Below are 20428 nucleotides of genomic sequence, written 5' to 3'. Positions count from 1 at the left end.
AAAAAAACCTCAGATCTAAAAATTCAACTCTCGTATCATCACAGTCCGTTCAGGTTCACTCAGTCTGAAAAGGATTTATTTTTAAAATCTAACCATAATGATTTAACGCAAAATGTTTACATCACAGAATTATTTATATACATTACAAATTTAATTTCTTCATTTATATTAATTCGTCAGAACAGCTGCCAAACTTTTAACTGATGTCATCAGCAGAAGTGGGCGTGGCTTCAGTTGACACCTGAAAGGAATTTTTGTTGATCTTAATGTGATCTCCTCGTTTCCTCTCCTCACATCCTTTCCTTCTTTCCATCACTCCGTCCCATCTTTATTGACTCGGAATAAGACGAGAAAAGACATGTTTAATCTGATCAGGAAAAATAACTGATGCAAAGTGGAAGCAAAACATTTAAACTGCTTCTAAATTTTTTTTTAGCATCCTCGTTATTTTCTAGTTGAATTTTTATATCTGAACTTGGGTTTTTCTGATCTTTCTGTTTTTCTTCCGTGTTTCAGAGCACTTTTTATTTTCTTGACACAAAAGGACCTGGTATCAGTCAGGACGCTGTTTCTCCGGCGGTTTTTCTGCCGTGTGATACTTTGTCTTGTTAATTAACACTGTTTTGTTGTGCACCAAATGGCTTCTTTATGCAAAGTTTTGTGCCTCTGATTATTAAGCATGTGGACTTGCGGGCGATAAGTCGCCTTAGAATTCCAAACGGGGGCCTCGTGTCCTCCTCCTGCCTGTGACTGCTGTCTTATTGAAGAAGAAGAAGAAAACTCGATCCCAGACCTCCTGTCTGTTTGTACCTGAAGAAAACTTAACAGTTTAACATTTTTCTTAAATCACTGTTCCAGTGTATCATTTTCACCGTCTGCCTAATTATGGTTACATTTTTCTTTTTTCATAAACTGAGCTAATGACAGAATGTTTCAGGTGTCATCTTACTATTCAGCCATGACCCAGATTATTAGGCACGGGGCAGCACTTACTTTCTTGTACATGTTTAAAACCTTCCTGTTCACCCTGAAGCTGTCGCTAACTTTACGTTTACATGTTTTCATACTTGTTGATCCACCTGCACAAGAAATAAAGATTTTTAAAAAAAGATTTTGTGACGTAAATGATCAAACTGAATCCAAACTAAGCTCCGCCCTAAGGGTGACAAAAACCAGCTGACTCAAAATAACACAGTGCCTCATGCTCACATCTGAGGAAAAATATTAATGGTCTTTTTTTGGGGGGGGATAATGAGACTCAAAAAGTTGATTCCAGATTTTTATTTTTACAAAAAATGGTGTTGAGATTGTACTTTGATCATTTCAGCAGTTTATCCGATCTTCTGATTCCAGCATCAGTTTTAGTCTCTCAGGTGAGACTTGTGGAGGACTTTGTAACGTTCCTCTGTTTAAATCTGTCAGGATGGAAAGCAGAAGGTCATAGGTCAAGTGACAGCAGTGGTGTGGTGAACGTGTGAAGGATTCATGATGTTCACTAAATTCATAATTTGTGGAGTGAGCAGCAACAAACATGTCACACTGAAAATAATAAAATTAGGAGCAGTTTCTTCTAATTGGACGTCACACAGTCGATCAATAAATGTCATCGTCTTACCTCTGTCTTCATGTTCTGGGATCAGTTCATCCTGTCCGGACAACTGGACCAACCAAGAAAATATCATGGGAAATATCTTGGGGAGGTGATGGTCTAGTGGTTAAGCGTTGGGCTTGAGACCAGAAGATCCTCGGTTCAAATCCCAGCCTACCGCAAAATCACTAAGGGCCCTTGTGCAAGGTCCTTAATCCCCTAGTTGTTCCCGGTGTGTAGTGAGCGCCTTGTATGGCAGCACCCTGACATTGGGGTGAATGTGAGGCATAATTGTAAAGCACTTTGAGTATCTGATGCAGATAGAAAAGCGCTATATAAATGCAGTCCATTTTCCATTTATTTATTTACCATTTAAAACACAAAAACATGAGTGGTGAGGCCACAATTGTTTCAACAGCAAAATCAGACTACATACCAGAAAGATTCAAGGTCATTAAAAACCTAGTGTGGCCTGATTCAATCTATATGCAAATTTTAGTTTTTAGAAAGATACCGTGCAGCTTTTCCTCGGCATATATATATATATGTGTAATATATATGTGTATGTGTATGGGGAGGGGAGTGCAAAAAAAAAAAAAAAAAAAAAGCCCTTTTAGCACTTTTGTGGGGCCCTGTGAGCCTGGCAAGGAGGTCCAACTTATGACCAGACAGTCCTGCAAGGATTGTCTGTTCCAAATTTCAGAAAAATCAAGTTCTTCAGAAAACTAGCGGCTGTCACATCGTGCATTATATACTGCACAAATCTGACAGTTAGTCGTATGATCTTCAGTGAAAAAGTTTAACACAAAATAAAATAAAACAAAACCACATTTCTTCTTTCAGCTTCAAATCAGGGGTCACAAAACCTGATCCTGGAGGTCACCTGTCCTGCATGGATCAGTGACCCCTGGTTTAACAGTATGAAACCTTCAGGACATTAACACCAGTGTTTTGATTTCAAATAACTCGAGAGGATTTCTGAACTGAGTTTATTGCATGAACCCTACGAGATTAATTCCAAAGTTATTTTACATAAACACAAACTCAGTCTCACTGAACAGCCGCCTTCGACATGCAATGTGGGCGTGTCTCACAGAGCGGACAGCAGTTCACCGTTTGGTGCAGAAATGTTTCTACATGCGCAGACATCAGAATTATACCTCAGGCACAAAGACTTCAATGTCTAAACAGAAGTGTTTGCAGCCAGGACTCAGTGGATCTAGATTAGAGCCTGACCCATATATCAATTGTCCAATAATATCGGCCGATAAGAGCCTTTCATGAACATGTCGCTATCAGCATTATTTTTGCCAACATGAAAACTTATTTTATTGAATAAACAATGTTGAGAAAAAAACCCACTTTGGCTGTTGGAAATGGCATAAATACATAGTTTGTCCAGCAGAGGGTGCTTTGGTGACATTGTTTCCAATGTTATCAAGTATGACTGGGACCCCATCACCCCTTGGTCACATTAGCTACAAGAGACAGAGGCAAAGCGACCAGCAGCCTTTCATTTTTAATCAGAGTGGGTGTTTTATAACAACAACAGACAACCTCTGGCTATACTTGGAGCTAGGCGGAGCCAAAACAGGCAAGAAGTGTGTTTTATGCAAATGCTCATCCATCAATGAAACATGGCGACTGCCAATATGAGTGAAGGTAGTATGAAGTACATTGTTCATTGGTCACATTTATACTTTATTTAGAATAAATTTCATGTTCAAACTGTAAAAACATAATGCCTCAGTTACATGTCTTTGTCACAAGTTTCATAACAAAATGTTTGGAATCACTGCCATTTTTTTTTTTTTTTTTTTAATGTATCGGCAGATATGTCTATGAATTTTTAAACTTCCTCATACTGGTATCAGCCCCCGAAAATCCATATCGGTCAGGCTCTAATCTGGATTACACACAGGTTAGTTTATGGAAATTAAAGGAGCAGAAAATATTTGTAATATTTTTTTTCTGTATACAGTAAAGTATAAAGGTCTGTATATCTTTACCATTTTCTGTATGTGTGGAGCAGCAATGAAAAGTCACCAAAAAAAAAAGGCAAACAAGATGTTAAAATCTATTACTGCTCAAGTTTCTCCTCCTGCAGCTTCCTGGTAACTCCTACTAAACTAAACTGAGCAGCAAGTAAAAATATGTTTTAATCAAAAAGGTAGAAAACATTATTTTAACTTTCATAATAAAAACAATCTGTTAGTACGAGTCCATGCAACCACAGATAGCATTTAACCAAGATTAGGAAACCTACCTAAAAATAAAAAAAAGTTTAACTTTCTAGGAACCCAAGGCAGATCTATTTTTGTTTAACCAATAGTCTAGAGTTTCATTTAGTTGGATTCAATAACCAAACTAAGCCACATTCTCAAATATACTTGATGTAAACTGGTTTTGAGCCATTTAAAATCCATCTGTAAACCAGTTAACACCACTTTAAACCAGTCTTTTCTTAATCTAGATCATCCAGATTAACTGTAATTTAACCAGCTTTAAAACATTTAATTTTTTTGTTTTGTAGCCATTTAAAACCAGTTCCAAATAAGTAGTGATCAAGTTCAAAACATTTTAAAATCCATTTCAAAAGAGGAGGGAAAAATGTTCGCATCTGACAAAGATTTGGGATTTTTTAATCTTAAGAAATGACTTAACAGATTTATTGTTAATTATCAAATCAATAGTTTAACTGACACCAGGTTAGTTAATTAGGAACTGAAGCAGTCAGCGCACTGATGGCAGCGACAGCTAAAATACCGACAGTAACTAACAACTAATTACAAATTCTGCAGCAGCGGAGAATTTTCATTCTGTGTGATTATGGGTTAATATATATATATATATATATATATATATATAAGTTCTCCTAGCTGTAATCTTTGCCACTGTTAATCAGTAGCAGCTCATTAAAGTCCACAACACATCAAAACTGGATATTTGCTTAACTGATTTCTCACTTGACGCTTTTTCTTCTTCTTCTTGCATGTTTCAGTTTTGCGTCAGTGTAACGATCTGCAAATAACCGATTGTAACAGGCTCTTATTTGGGATTCTTTATACAACAAAAATTCAAATTAAAATAATTCTGAATTTTTAAGCCAAATCTAATTTCACACTGCATGTGTTCAAAATACAATTTCAGATTTATGAAATAAAAAAAAATAATAAAAAGAAGTTTCAGCATTGATCATCAATCAGGCTGTAATCAATTCAACTTTTGGTCTGTCAACAGTGACAAGTTTGTATGAGTAGTTTGAACATTTGCATTCTGTGGATTTTAGAAGTAGTAAGGCATCATGGGAATAATCCTCTATTTTTACATGTGCAAAGGTCATGTGATCACGGCTGTTTGTCAGCAGATCTCCAACAAGATAAACATGGAATTCAATGAAATTTGGTGGAAGAACGAAGAGTTTACTCTCATATTGATTTCTAATTTGTTTGAACTTTGGTAAAATAGCGCCCCCACTTGTATGCTTATTGAACCGTAGTGTGCTCTGAACGCCATCAAAGACCATTTGAATTTTCCCCCCAAAATTTTATTTATTGTGAACAACTTGAATACTGCATTTTGAAATCTTGATTTTGAGTCTTTAAAGCCGGAGATTTTTTTTTTCAGCACGTAGTCCTTCGATCATCTTAAAGCTGATGTGCTGAAGCAACCAGCCGAGCGTCAACACTTATCCACGCAAAGGGGCGGGGCTGGAGGCGGGCACGTACGATCCCTGATTTGACAACAGACCACTTTTCTGCATCATTCATGCTGCAAAACTCATCTAAGCCCACACTCCTCCTGTGAGCGGCACAAAACAAGGAGAGCTGCGTTTTACTGTCCGAAGAGATCAGCGGCGGTGATGAGGGAATGCGGTTAGTGAGGGAGAGAGGTGGGCACCGCCTCGTTTCTTTCATAGCAGGATCTTGACTCCTCCCTGTGGTGACTGTGGGCCCTGGGGGACGCCTCTCGGAGGAGCAGGTCCGAACTCTAACCGCTTCACCAAACTGTAAGACAGGAAAAAGACAAAAAATAATAAATTAAACACCCGTGAGCAAAAAGTTTAAGCACATTTAATGCACTAAAAGTCTTTAAAAATAATGAAAAATTGCTAGTTATGCCAGAATTATAACAAATAAATATTAAAATGCCCCCCGTGACCATAAACTGAAATATACGCATTTAGAGACTGGATGGATGGATCAAAACCACGGTGCTGATTTTACCTGTCGTAATGAGGCGGAGGACTCATGCTGCTAGTTTGCACCTCGTGGCCTCCGTCTATCCCTGAAGGAGAAGCAGCACCGGGCAGAAGCGCCGGCCTGCTGGCAGCTGTGTCGTAAACAAAGTCTCGACATGATGCCAGTTTGGACTCCAGATTCTGTCAGAAAATCATCAAACAGCCATCGGTCAGTTTGTACAAAGTTTTAATCTCTCCATGAGATTAAAATCTCCAGAGTCTGTGTGAGATGCTCGGATTCTTACTCCCACTTTCCTCAGCAGCTCTCCCACAATGTTGAGTGCAGATATTCTCGCCGATGTGGTGAGCGGGCTTCCTGTCAGACAGTCACCTGAAACACCACAAACAGGTGCACTGGTTTAGTTTGAACACAAACACATGATGAGACGACAGACAACACAGGGATTAAAGGAAACAGACAGACGTGTGAGTGGAATAAACGTCATTATCCTGTACCGGAAATAATATAAAGCCGCCAAATATCTCAACCTTTTTAAACAAGTAAGTTGTCCTAAGTTCAGGGAGAGGACTGTAAGTTGATTTTTGTCTGTCAGCCGGTTTATTTTCACCAAAAGTTAACTTCTCAAATAAATAAACAGTCGAGACCTTGCCGCACATTTGAGCAGCTTTTGTCACCATCTAGTGGGTGACGTGAGCATTTCAGAGCTTCTGCACACTTCCTACTTGAAACCCAAAATTTGGTAAAAAAAAACACAAAAAAACAACTATAAATGTTAGAAACACATGCTTTTTTTTGCCACGCAGAGCTTTGACCTCCTAGTATTAATGTGTAAAAATTTTCATTTTGAGAGTTTTACAGTTCTTGAGTTTGAAGATAAGGAAGTTTGCTGGAAGGACAACTTACAGTTGTGAATAAATAAAAATAAGGAAAAACCCTGACCACTTTAAAACCACATAATGACTTTTATCTAGTCTGCTCTGCACTTTATAAAAACAAATTAAGTAAGCTCTGATTTTACTGTTTTGTTTTTTTTAACCCTCATTTTATCATCAGCAGCAAGTTGACTGTTTTGTTTTTCACTAAACAAATACATTTTAAAATTGTTATTCCATCATTTTTTTTATAACAGAATTTTCACATTTCACCTGAAACTTTCTGCTGAGGCACCAGTGGATTGTTTGTTTGTTTGTTTTAGATTCTAAGACAGTAAAATTGTTTGCACAGTGTTGTATTTCAATAAATTTCTTCCTTATCTCAATTCAAATCTGAATTAGAATCAACACATTTAAACGCTTAAAGCAGTTTTTGAACTGGTCCCAAAGGGCCGGTCACCTCGCCGAATTCTGGAAGCAGGAGGGGTGACAAATGAGCCAATCGGTTTGGAGGGCGTAGCGGGAAGGGAGGGGTTAGTAGATGAAGGACACGGTAGATCAGGTCGCTCCGGGTCTTTGGTCAGGCTGCTGGACCGCCGTCTGTCCTTCTGGCGTACAGCGAGCTCCTGCCGCAGGTCTGAAACAAACAGAATAACACACCGACAGAAGGGTTACATTCAGATTTTAATTTATGATGACAACCCAAAACATGTGATGGGGAGGGGACCTGCACACACTAAACTCACCTGTCAGTCAATCACAGTGGATGCCTATCAATCAATAATGTGCGCAGGACTGACTTCCGTTAGCAGCCAAGTTAACGACAGAGCAAACGCACATTCCTCAAACAGCAACATCAGAACACAGACAAACCAAAGAACTTCAGCCGACAGAGTCGGACACTACCACCATGCACATTCTGCATGTGCGCGTGAGGACACAAAGCCACCGTGAATCTGATTAAACCGTCTCCTCGTAACTTTCATGGACACTGTATGTGTCGGGAGTAAAAAGCTCTTTTTCTTTTACACCGGCAGCGTCAAAGTTAAGGAAAGAGAAAAAATAACAGAAGCTGCACGACTCCTTTAGGAGGATGAAGCTCTTAATGAGCACCTCATTCCAGCATCAATCACTGACCCCGTAACCACTGACGAGGGCCAACTCATGTCAAAACGCATCTACAGAAGCACAAACCCGCGTGTGAACGTCAACCAGACACTCAGCAGCAGCGAGCAGCTGACTGACGGATCAAGCCTCCAGCTTTAAGAAAGGCTTTTTTTTTTTCTTCTTCCAATGACATTAAATGAAAACTGCAGCTCTCTGTGGGGGGGTGGGGGATTAAAAACTGTTCTCGCATTTCTTATCAGACAAAAATATTCCAACACAGATAAAAACAGTGAAGGAGTCCTTTAACTCTGTGACTGATACGTCTTTGTCTACATTCATTCTTCTTTTACTCAAAAATGAATCACCACCACGTCTGCATTACACAGATGATGTTCACCTTTACGCCTTCATCACTACGAGGCAATCCACCCAAATAAACTTTATCAGGAATATTGAGAAGTCGGCTTGAGGAAGTGTTAAGTCTGAAAGACATTTGTCTGGTCTTTGTGTTATATGCTGGCAAAATGTATTTGTGGACGCCGTTTACACAGTTCTTACAAACTCTCTAGTCCCTTAATGTTGAATTAATCCAGGAAAGAAGGAGTCGGGTGACAGAAATGATTGGAATCAGCAGCGACTTTGATCTTAATTTCACAGGTTTTACCTCTCGCTTCATCCTTGAGCCTCTGAACAGATTCAAGCAGGTTCTCCTTCTCATCCAGTTCACTTTCCAGAAAGGCATTCCTCTCAATAACCTGGTTCATCCGCTGCTCAAAGTCCTCCAGAGACATGATGGTAGCCCTGGGACAAGAAGCAGGCTGTCAAACACTACAACTGAACCAAAGTGAATGTGGACAAAATGTGAGCAGCTTTTCCTGTTTAGAGCATCTCCACTGAGCGGAGTTGGCCGCATTTAGTAGACTAGAGCTCCAACTAACAACTAGTTGCATCATCTGTCAGTTATGTAGACAATTAACCACTGTGACAGAAAATGCACATTACAATTTCTCATCCTGTCCAAACAACCCAATACTCTGTTTCCAATGATGCTCTGTTTCAGACAAATTTGTCTCAAAATCTGACAAGTTAAACCAGGTTGCCACTGATTTAAAAGCCCATTAAATTAACTGATTATAATTATAAATGTTTAGTATTATGTATATCATAAAATACTAGAGTTCTTGGCGGGGCAGCATGGTGGCTTAGTGGTTAGCACTGTTGCCTCACAGCAAGAAGGTCATGGGTTCAATTCCAACCTGTAGCTTTTCTGTGTGGAGTTTGCAAGTTCTCCCCGTGTTTGCGTGGGTTTCCTCCGGGTGCTCTGGCTTCCTCGTACATTTAAAGACATGCAGGTTAGGTGAATTGGAAACTTTGTAATTGTTCAGGTCTCCTTTACAAAAGAGGTCTCAATCTCAATGGGACTAACCTGGTTAAATAAACATTAAATTAAAATTATGCTCCAGCTGGCAACTGCACATGATCCATGCGTGACGACTTCTTTGATGGTGTGGACTTTACATATTTAATGTTGGAAATCATTCTACTAGTGGGTGAGTGCCCTGTTTTTTTGTTTTTTTTTTCCCTTTGTATTTTGTTCTCAGTGGAGCTGGTAGACTTTGTTAATTTATTTTACTTTGAGAGTGTGTCGGATTTTGGATCTCGATGTGTGTGGAGTCTGCTGTCTGTACCAGAGCTGCACACTGTTTTAACCCCGTTATAGTCACTGACATGAACGTGCACATAGACCTTTCCACTGTTTTTTAGGCTGCCTGATCACAGAGATGTATTTCTTAGATTTTTCAAAGTTACATCAATGACAACACTTATAAGCATGCACAAAGCTGAGTCTCTAGCAGAGACCGTTTTTAACAGGCTGTGTTTATGACTAATGGCCGTGAACACACATTAAGTCTTCCCACAGCAGAGAGGCTTTTAGCGTGACTGCATCAAAACTAACAGTTATCACTTAAAAACAAATCATCATAAAACAACATCACACTTATTTAAACTTTGGAATTAATCTGCGGCTCCGTTCTTAACATTAGCAGCTACATTCCATTCAACTGCGTGCTGGTACATTTTTTTCAATGCTATGTAAATGCTGTCGGAAAAACGAGTACTCATGAGTACTTTGTTTTCAGCAGTCTCTGTAGCTGTTTGTTGCAAAGCCGTATACTTTGAGACCGGTCATGCAAGTGCAGAAAGTAATCCCGGTGGATCATCAGATGGTCTCTAACAGCCTAAACCTAAGTTCTTGTGATTCCTGCATGGCATGTCCTTTAAATCATTCAGGTATCCTTGTTGCAAAATTTATTTTAAGACAAGTTTTTCCTTAGGAAAAAATAATAATTCTCATATGAAAACCTGGAAATCAAAATCTGACCCCTGATAAGACTTAAATTCACCAGAACAGTTGTGTATTCTGAGTATTAAGTGTTCTAAATCAGAACACTAAATTTCATCTCTGACCTCTTGGTCCTCTCCAGATCATCGTTCGACTGCTCCAGCTCCCTGATGTATTTCTGCAGGTGATCTCTGACTGCTTTGGTCTCTGTCAGATCGTCCTCCAGAGTGGAAATGTGCCTCAGAGCTTCTGAATGCTGAGCATCAAATTTCTCCTGCAAAGGTCACAGTGGTGTTATGCTCCATCGAGTACTGAAAACTAGTACCAGCATGTTTTCCCTTCCTGTCAGTGTTGTGGGCATCTGCTTCTATGCACACAGAAACTATGACAAAAATGTTGCTTTCCTGCCTCTAATCAGCTGTGATTTGTGTGTTTTCTTTTTAACATAATCCTGCTTTCACTGCTGTTGTTAGTTTCTCTCTCACGGGCTACAAAGAGTTTCACAGCAAGGCACAACGTTCCAAAGTTGCAGCAGCAAAGCTATAAAGGAACCAAATGTAGTTCTTGTCACTAAGTGGCACACTCTGGTGTCGTAGTGAAGCTCTGGATGAGACCTTAATGCTTTCCATTTCCAAGCGGAGTCTGTTGTTGGCAGACAGCAGCTCTTTGTTCCGGCCCTCACACAGCTTCAGCTCCGTCTCCAGCTCGGCCTCGTAGTCCCGACTCATCTGCTGGAATTCCTGCAGCTCCTCTTGAGTCTCCTCAGCCCTGAAAAAAAAAAAAAAAAAAAAAAAGATGAACTGCACCTTCTTCAGGATGACGACAGTCAACTTTGGGCTGATAAATGTACAGAGAGAGTTTGGCCAAATTGGGTTTACTCAGTCTGTGATTACTGATTGAACATGGCCGTTTGACTTACAAGAGTTAACCTGCACAATTCTTCTACATGTACAAAAGGGAATGGAACATGCAGACACAACACTATTTGGTGTTTTTAATATTGGTTAATCAAATGTGTCCCTTGTAAATGCTTAGAAATTAATTAAATAATAAATATCATTCAAAAAGCTCATCAGCATTGTGTAATTTTAACATTAAAGTGCCACTGATGACACATGTTGGCCTATAAAATTCTTAAACATCTTTGGTTTCATGTTAATCTAGAGTTGGGGCTGTGTGGTGGCCAAGCAGTTAGTGTGCTTGTTTCCAGAGTAGAAGGTCCCTGGTTCAAGACCACCCATGCCCATTCTCCATGTGATGAAGAATTATGTCAGGAAGAGCTTCTGGTGTAAAATTTGTGGAAAAATCAACACACAGATCCATATCAGATCTGCTGTGGTAACCTGGAGGGAAAAGGGAGACATTAAAAAACTTAATATTCTCTATTTTTCTTTCTCTGATGTTCTATTTTCATTACTATTGATACAGTACCATACACAAATACCAAACTGCTTTTTCTACAGCTCCAATAATTAAACTAGTCAATTCAGGGTTCTTAACAGTAAGTTCTGAACTTGGAAATGAATTTCAATTATTTTTTGTAGAGGTTTGACACCATGATGTCCCTCTGTGTCTCACAATAATTACAGTAGTTTCCTACTGGACGCTGTACAATTCTTTGGTTCTTATGGGATGCGATATGAGAAAAAGGAATACGGTGCCTTATCAACAGCTACTTCGTATTTTCTATCACATTTGGGAAAACGTACAAAATAAACTTGTTACCTTGATCCAAATACAAATTTGTCACCTTCCTGTTAAATTGAGTTCAGTGGAAATGGAAAAGTTGAATGTTCTTAGGGAACAGGAAAAGACTGGGAAGGAGGTTTATTGCTTACAATGGGATCATTTTCATGTTCATGAAACTTTTGAGTTATCAGACTTACAATAAGTCAAGTTCTAAAATTATTAATGACTGGAGGTGATGCAGAGAGCACAGTTTCATTTTCCCCCACTTACCAGTTGGCTAACATTTGTACTACAAAGTTTAAAACATTTAATTGAAACTGACCTCCTGCTGGACTGTATAGTTAAGTGCAGACAACTGCACCTGAAAACAGTAAAACTCCATTGAATAAAAAGTTCACTTTCACGTGCACCAAACTGGAAATGTTACAGACCCCTTTGACAAAAACTCCTGCAGAGTAAATCTCAAAAACATAGGTACTGACGAACATCTTCAGCACTAGTTCTTGTATTCTAATTACTGCCATGTAAATACATTACCTTTGCTGATGTCTCTCAGCTTGCTCCTTCCAGAAACACAGTTCTTCTTCCAAGGACCCAAACCTGCATGTGGTTGATTCTGCCATGTGTGCTGCTGCAAAGCTGGAGACCTATCGCTGATACAAAACAGAACACCTTTGGTGATCTCCTCATCTAACCCCAATATAACAATTCAAACCATTGGTGTCCTCCTCATCTAACCTCAATATAACAATTCAAACCTTTGGTGTCCTCCTCATCTAACCCCAATGTAACAATTCAAACCTTTGGTGTCCTCCTCATCTAACCCCAATGTAACAATTCAAACCTTTGGTGATCTCCTCATCTAACAATTCAAACCTTTGGTGTCCTCCTCATCTAACCCCAATATAACAATTCAAACCTTTGGTGTCCTCCTCATCTAACCCCAATATAACAATTCAAACCTTTGGTGTCCTCCTCATCTAACAAGTCAAACCTTTGGTGATCTCCTCATCTAACAATTCAAACCTTTGGTGATCTCCTCATCTAACAATTCAAACCTTTGGTGATCTCCTCATCTAACAAGTCAAACCCTTGGTGATCTCATCTAACAAGTCAAACCTTTGGTGATCTCCTCATCTAACAAGTCAAACCTTTGGTGATCTCCTCATCTAATAATTCAAACCTTTGGTGATCTCCTCATCTAACCCCAATATAACAATTCACACCATTGGTGTCCTCCTCATCTAACCCCAATGTAACAATTCAAACCTTTGGTGTCCTCCTCATCTAACCCCAATGTAACAATTCAAACCTTTGGTGTCCTCCTCATCTAACCCCAATGTAACAATTCAAACCTTTGGTGATCTCCTCATCTAACAATTCAAACCTTTGGTGTCCTCCTCATCTAACCCCAATATAACAATTCAAACCTTTGGTGTCCTCCTCATCTAACCCCAATATAACAATTCAAACCTTTGGTGTCCTCCTCATCTAACAAGTCAAACCTTTGGTGATCTCCTCATCTAACAATTCAAACCTTTGGTGATCTCCTCATCTAACAATTCAAACCTTTGGTGATCTCCTCATCTAACAATTCAAACCTTTGGTGATCTCCTCATCTAACAAGTCAAACCCTTGGTGATCTCATCTAACAAGTCAAACCTTTGGTGATCTCCTCATCTAACAAGTCAAACCTTTGGTGATCTCCTCATCTAATAATTCAAACCTTTGGTGATCTCCTCATCTAACCCCAATATAACAATTCACACCATTGGTGTCCTCCTCATCTAACCCCAATGTAACAATTCAAACCTTTGGTGTCCTCCTCATCTAACCCCAATGTAACAATTCAAACCTTTGGTGTCCACCTCATCTAACCCCAATGTAACAATTCAAACCTTTGGTGTCCTCCTCATCTAACCCCAATGTAACAATTCAAACCTTTGGTGTCCTCCTCATCTAACCCCAATGTAACAATTCAAACCTTTGGTGTCCACCTCATCTAACCCCAATGTAACAATTCAAACCTTTGGTGTCCTCCTCATCTAACCCCAATGTAACAATTCAAACCTTTGGTGTCCTCCTCATCTAACCCCAATGTAACAATTCAAACCATTGGTGTCCTCCTCATCTAACCCCAATATAACAATTCAAACCATTGGTGTCCCCCTCATCTAACCCCAATGTAACAATTCAAACCTTTGGTGTCCTCCTCATCTAACCCCAATGTAACAATTCAAACCTTTGGTGTCCTCCTCATCTAACCCCAATGTAACAATTCAAACCTTTGGTGTCCTCCTCATCTAACCCCAATGTAACAATTCAAACCTTTGGTGTCCTCCTCATCTAACCCCAATGTAACAATTCAAACCATTGGTGTCCTCCTCATCTAACCCCAATATAACAATTCAAACCTTTGGTGTCCTCCTCATCTAACAAGTCAAACCTTTGTTGATCTCATCTAACAATTCAAACCTTTGGTGATCTCCTCATCTAACCCCAATATAAAAATTCAAACCTTTGGTGATCTCCTCATCTAACCCCAATATAACAATTCAAACCTTTGGTGATCTCCTCATCTAACTCCAATATAACAATTCAAACCTTTGGTGATCTCCTCATCTAATCCCAATATAACAATTCACACCTTTGGTGTCCTCCTCATCTAACCCTAATATAACAATTCAAACCTTTGGTGATCTCCTCATCTAACAAGTCAAACCTTTGGTGATCTCCTCATCTAACAATTCAAACCTTTGGTGTCCTCCTCATCTAACAATTCAAACCTTTGGTGTCCTCCTCATCTAACAAGTCAAACCTGGAGCCAGGCCTGGGGTTGGGGCTCGTGCGCGAGCGCCTGGTGGTCGGGCCTTAGCCCATGGGACCCAGCCGGGCTCAGCCCGAAAGAGAGACGTGGGCCTCCCCTCCAGTGGGTTCACCACCAGCAAAGGGGACCATGGGGGTCGGGTGCAGAGAGGATTGGGTGGCGGTCGAGGGCGGGTGGCCTGGTGGCCCGGTCCATGCTCACAGCCCCTAGCTGTTGGGACGTGGAATCTAACCCTAATATAACAATTCAAACCTTTGGTGTCCGCCTCATCTAACCCCAATATAACAATTCAAACCTTTGGTGTCCTCCTCATCTAACCCCAATATAACAAGTCAAACCTTTGGTGATCTCCTCAGTCCGCCTGCAGACACTCACCGTACTGCATAGCGTTACTGCCCGACTCAGCCCATGGTAATATTCACGGTCTCTGCTAATGGCTAATGGATGTTTTTTTCTGGTGACCCTTTCTGACGCCGGACGGCGATATTGTAGCAAGAAACAACTTGGCGGCGGCTTCTTGGTTTACGGTTCGTCTCGACGAGGACCGCACTCCATCGTTAGCTCGCTAAGCTAGCTAGCCCGCCGTGATACTTTGCACCGTAGCGCGTCAGGGCTCCGCTTCGGCTAGCTGCCGCTATCTTCAGCCACGGCGGTGGATTGAGGGCCCCCGTCACTCTCGGAATTACAATCTTTTCAGTACACTGAACATCATATACACATCAAACTGATTCGTCCATCCAGAGGGACAAAGTCAGAAGGGGAGCTGGAGCTGACCTGGAGCTGCTCGGCCTTGGAGCTACCTGGACCCGGCGTTTCACTATGATGAGCCCATATTCACATAGTAAAGCACCGTCAGCGGCCGAGAGTGAGAGAGTCCCGCACCGCAGCACAGCACAGCCCGGTGACCGACGAAGCGTCTCATTGAGTTCGGCTTGGAATCTTCAGAATAAAGGGAAGTGTTTGATTTTACCTCCGTTGGCCAGTGCCGGCCTTTGTAGATTTTATCTTGGTTTTAGACCCCTGGTTGGGCTGATTTTGGGTTTTGTTTACAGCCTGGCTGTCCATGCTGGTTCCTGTTTACATGCGACGCTGTGACTCTACGTCATCACGCCCAGCAACGTGGTCGCTCACATTGGACCTCCCACTGCGCTGTTCTGGTCTAAAAAACGTCTTTTAAACGTTATCAGCATGTTTCTTAGCACCCCCTCTTATCTCTGTGCATAAAGGAACAATCTGGGACTTCAGTTATTGTCATGATCATCTTAGAAGCCCAATATACTGGTCTACTGTCCGTCTGAATGAAATACTTTACCTACCATCTTTTACCAATACCGATGAGCTACAAAAGTGGTTCATCTCATTGTACTGCCCCTCTTTCAGCAGGGCAAGGGTTAACGGCAATTAATTGGTATCAGTGCACATCTCTTTAAAAAGGAAATGCCTTATAATTCTCCTGCTTCTTCTTTCTGGAAATGTCGACACAAATCCTGGTCCTGATATTAATATTTTACATACTCCAGAAGATTTTAAATCCAAATCTGGCCTTGGAATAGTGGATATGAACGTTCGAAGTCTTCTCCCAAAGTTAGATTCAATTAAAGTTTGGGTGGATAGACTTAATTGTGACATTTTAGTTTTGTCTGAAACCTGGCTTACCCAATCCATTACAGACAATGATGTTGCAATTTTGGGTTACAACATTTTTCGTTGCGACCGACCCAAAAAAGGTGGTGGTGTGGCTATTTATGTGAAAAACAAATTCAATACATTTATTTTATCATCTGTCTCACTGAGCAAACAGTTCGAACTTCTGGCCGTCAACGTTGAACTTTTAAATGGTCATTTTCTTACGGTTGTAGGCTGCTACAGACCACCCTCAGCAAATAATAATGCTTTGTCTGCATTTACTGATCAGCTTTCAAACTTAGCTTTTAAAGACATTTTAATTTGTGGGGATTTTAACCTTGACTGGCTGTCCACTGCTTCTGATAATTTTAAATCAATTTGTGATTCTTTTAATTTAGAACAACTTGTTAACGGCCCAACCAGACCAAATCCCAAACGGCCCTCTAATTCATCCTTACTGGACCTGTTTTTAACTAATGCCCCAGATAAGTACTCCGCGGTTGGAATCTTTGTCAATGACATCAGTGACCATTGTGGTAAAACCAAACTACCCAAAACAAAACCCCAAATTATTTTAAAGTGTGATTTCAAACATTTTACTGAACAGGCCTTTTTCCATGACCTATGGGCTTTTGATTGGAACAGAATTTTTATTATTGACTCGGTAGAACTGGCATGGAAATACTTTTACGATGCTTTTACAGAAATTATTGATAGACATGCACCGTTTTGTAAATTTCGGGTCAAGGGCCGCTTCAACCCCTGGTTTTCAACTGAATTGTCCAATCTTTTAAAGGAAAGGGATGAAGCCTGGGCCCGGGCAAGAAAAACAAGTCAGAGACAGACTGGGTCAGTTTCCGACAGCTCAGAAATCGGTGTACCGCTTTAATTAAAAAGGCCAAATCTGAGTTTTACTTGTCCCAAACAACAAAGAGCCTCAATGATCCAAGGAAATTCTGGAAAGCAAAAAAATCAACTTTTGGAAAAATCCAAACTAATGATTTCCCAACTCATATTGTCAGTAATTCACAATTTATTACTGATAAATCAGAAATTCTATCTTGTTTTAATAATTACTTTGTTTCATCCGGCTCTCTATTTGAGTCTTTGTATCCAAACTCAAACCACTCTAATAGTTACTCCCTTTCACCATCACAAAATGTTTCCCAATCATTTGTTTTGAGGCCTTTAACACAAGTCGAGGTTCACAGAGCACTAAAGCAATTAGATGCTGCTAAATCTGCAGGTCCTGATAATCTGGATTCTCATTTTCTTAAATTATTCGCAGATTTTATTTCTGAGCCCCTCACACATCTGTTCAATCTCAGTCTGACTAACAATATCATTCCTGCTGTGTGGAAGACTGCATATGTTCTTCCTCTTTTAAAGGGAGGGGATTCATCAGTTTTAAATAACTACAGGCCCATTTCAAAATTATGCGTTTTAGTTAAAATTCTTGAAAAGTTTGTTGCAGACCAGCTTAAACAGTATCTAGAAGAAAATCACATTTTAATTAATAATCAATCAGGTTTTAGAAAAGGACACAGCACAATGACCGCTGCTGTGAAAGTTCTCAATGACATAATTGAGGCTGTTGACAGTAAAAAATATTGCACTGCACTTTTTATTGATTTGTCAAAGGCCTTCGATACCGTTGATCATGCCATTCTCTTAAACAGACTCTCTGTGATTGGCTTTTCTAAAGAAGCTCTGGGCTGGTTTAGTAATTACTTATCAGGGAGGATGCAATCCGTTCATTTATCAGGGTCTTCCTCTCCATTTGCAGTTTTACAGTCGGCTTTTAATATAATTCAGTCTCATTTGATGAATCTTAAACTGGTTTTAAATGCAGACAAATCAAAAATAATGCTTTTTTCAAATGCTAAATGGTTACCCGCAAATCTCCCCAAGATAAAAAGCACCGAGGGCACAGAGATAGAAATTGTGTCAACTTACAGGTACCTCGGCCTATTAATTGACCAAGATTTGTCTTTTAAACCCCATATTGAGGGCCTAGTTCGAAAACTAAAGTTGAAATTGGGTTTCTTCTTTCGGAACAAATCCTGTTTTTCAATTCTTGTAAGAAAGCGTCTAATTTCTGTAACTTTTTTACCTTTGTTGGATTATGGAGATTTATTGTACATGAATGCAACTTTACAGCACCTCAAGAAATTGGACAGTGTGTACCATAGTGCTTTGCGTTTTATCACTGGTTGTGGAAACCGTGTTCACCACTGTACACTGTATTCTACAGCCGAGTATCCATCTCTGTCTGCTCGTAGATTGTCACACTGGTTTTTATTTGTCTATAAATGTATTCTTGGGCTCCTGCCATCTTATCTGTGTGTATATATGTTTAAAAATCAACCATCTTACGGCCTACGTTCCCAACAAACATTTCAGATGTCAGTTCCTCGGGTGAGAACTGAACTGGGAAAAACTGCTTTCAGATATGCTGCTCCCGCTTCTTGGAACAAGCTCCAAAAAGATCTGAAATTAACAGATCCTGTGACTTTCGGTGAATTTAAATCTCTTTTGAAGGAACGTGAAACTAACACTATTGGACATTGTGACTGCTTCTAGTACATGCTGAATTTCACTGTGGTTTTTAATGGTCTTAATGGTTTTAATTGTTTTACTCTTGTGTGAAATTGTGTTTGATTGTTGTCTTGTCTCATCGCTGTAACAATGTTTTGGCTGCTGTCTTGGCCAGGTCACTCTTGGAAAAGAGATGTCAATCTCAATGAGTTTTTTACCTGGGTAAATAAAGGAAATGAATCTAACCCCAATATAACAAGTCAAACCGTTGGTGATATCCTCATCTAACAATTCAAACCTTTGGTGTCCTCCTCATCTAACCCCATTATAACAATTCAAACCTTTGGTGATCTCCTCATCTAACCCCAATATAACAAATCAAACCGTTGGTGATCTCCTCATCTAACCCCAATATAACAATTCAAACCTTTGGCGTCCTCCTCATCTAACCCCAATATAACAATTCAAACCTTTGGCGTCCTCCTCATCTAACCCCAATATAACAATTCAAACCTTTGGCGTCCTCCTCATCTAACCCCAATATAACAATTCAAACCTTTGGCGTCCTCCTCATCTAACCCCAATATAACAAATCAAATCGTTGGTGATCTCCTCATCTAACAAGTCAAACCGTTGGTGATCTCCTCATCTAACCCCAATATAACAATTCAAACCTTTGGCGTCCTCCTCATCTAACCCCAATATAACAATTCAAACCTTTGGCGTCCTCCTCATCTAACCCCAATATAACAATTCAAACCTTTGGCGTCCTCCTCATCTAACCCCAATATAACAATTCAAACCTTTGGCGTCCTCCTCATCTAACCCCAATATAACAATTCAAACCTTTGGCGTCCTCCTCATCTAACCCCAATATAACAAATCAAACCTTTGGCGTCCTCCTCATCTAACCCCAATATAACAAATCAAATCGTTGGTGATCTCCTCATCTAACCCCAATATAACAATTCAAACCTTTGGTGTCCTCCTCATCTAACCCCAATATAACAAATCAAACCTTTGGCGATCTCCTCATCTAACCCCAATATAACAATTCAAACCTTTGGTGCAATAAAAGGGTCTTCTATAAAGCTTTCCTCTTACCATGTGGACTATTCTAGAAAAACTGAGGCCGTCGCAGGTCCACGTGGTTTAAAATGAATCATTTGTCTGAGCAGGAACAAAGTAAAACATAATTAAACCAACGCCTGTTCCACCGGCTAAGCTAATGTTAGCTAACTTATTTGGTAAAAGTAAGAACTAAACGTGTAATAAGCTGGATTTGTTGGTGTATGATCGATCACGTTAAAATATAACAGCTGCACAGGCACTTGTTTATTTATATTTAGAATCAGTGTAACGGAAAGTCGGCTAATGGTAGCTAAGCTAAGAGAGTTGGCTAAAGTGGATAAAACAACATCCGAACAAAATTAAACCTAAGACACTCACCTGCCGATAAGCGGATGATGTAAACATACTAAAGCGCCTTTACTAAGTTTATCTTTTAAACTCCGTCGTGCTGTGACTTGCACAAAGCAAACTACGAATAATAATAACATAAATAAACGACCTTCGATTCGCGATGGCTATTGGTCAGTACGGATGACAACGCACAAAGATTGACCAATCAAATTC

At 39.9% G+C, this 20428-nt stretch overlaps 1 protein-coding gene across 4 annotated transcripts; it reads right to left on the bottom strand.

The window, feature by feature from the left end:
- Positions 1-3377: 3377 nt before the first annotated feature.
- On the bottom strand, positions 3378-20376 carry nde1 (nudE neurodevelopment protein 1). 4 transcript variants are annotated; one of them, XM_034188356.1, is made up of 9 exons: positions 20243-20376; positions 12340-12455; positions 10728-10881; positions 10239-10387; positions 8434-8570; positions 7123-7299; positions 6074-6159; positions 5815-5969; positions 3378-5595 (listed from the first exon to the last, which is right to left on the bottom strand). In XM_034188356.1, the coding sequence occupies exons 2-9, from the start codon at positions 12423-12425 to the stop codon at positions 5502-5504; spliced, it is 1038 nt and encodes a 345-aa protein (XP_034044247.1). In that variant the 5' UTR covers positions 12426-12455; positions 20243-20376; the 3' UTR covers positions 3378-5501. The 4 variants fall into 4 exon arrangements, with proteins under 4 accessions (XP_034044247.1, XP_034044251.1, XP_034044249.1 ...); XM_034188360.1 differs by lacking the exon at positions 20243-20376 and adding an exon at positions 15600-15618; XM_034188358.1 differs by lacking the exon at positions 20243-20376 and adding an exon at positions 15005-15023.
- Between the last annotated feature and the right edge of the window lie 52 nt (positions 20377-20428).

This window comes from Thalassophryne amazonica, chromosome 15, assembly GCF_902500255.1.
Source record: "Thalassophryne amazonica chromosome 15, fThaAma1.1, whole genome shotgun sequence".
Classification (NCBI taxonomy): Eukaryota; Metazoa; Chordata; class Actinopteri; order Batrachoidiformes; family Batrachoididae; genus Thalassophryne; species Thalassophryne amazonica.
The sequence above is the reverse complement of the archived record's forward strand: the minus strand, read 5'-3'. Positions and strand labels throughout refer to the sequence as shown.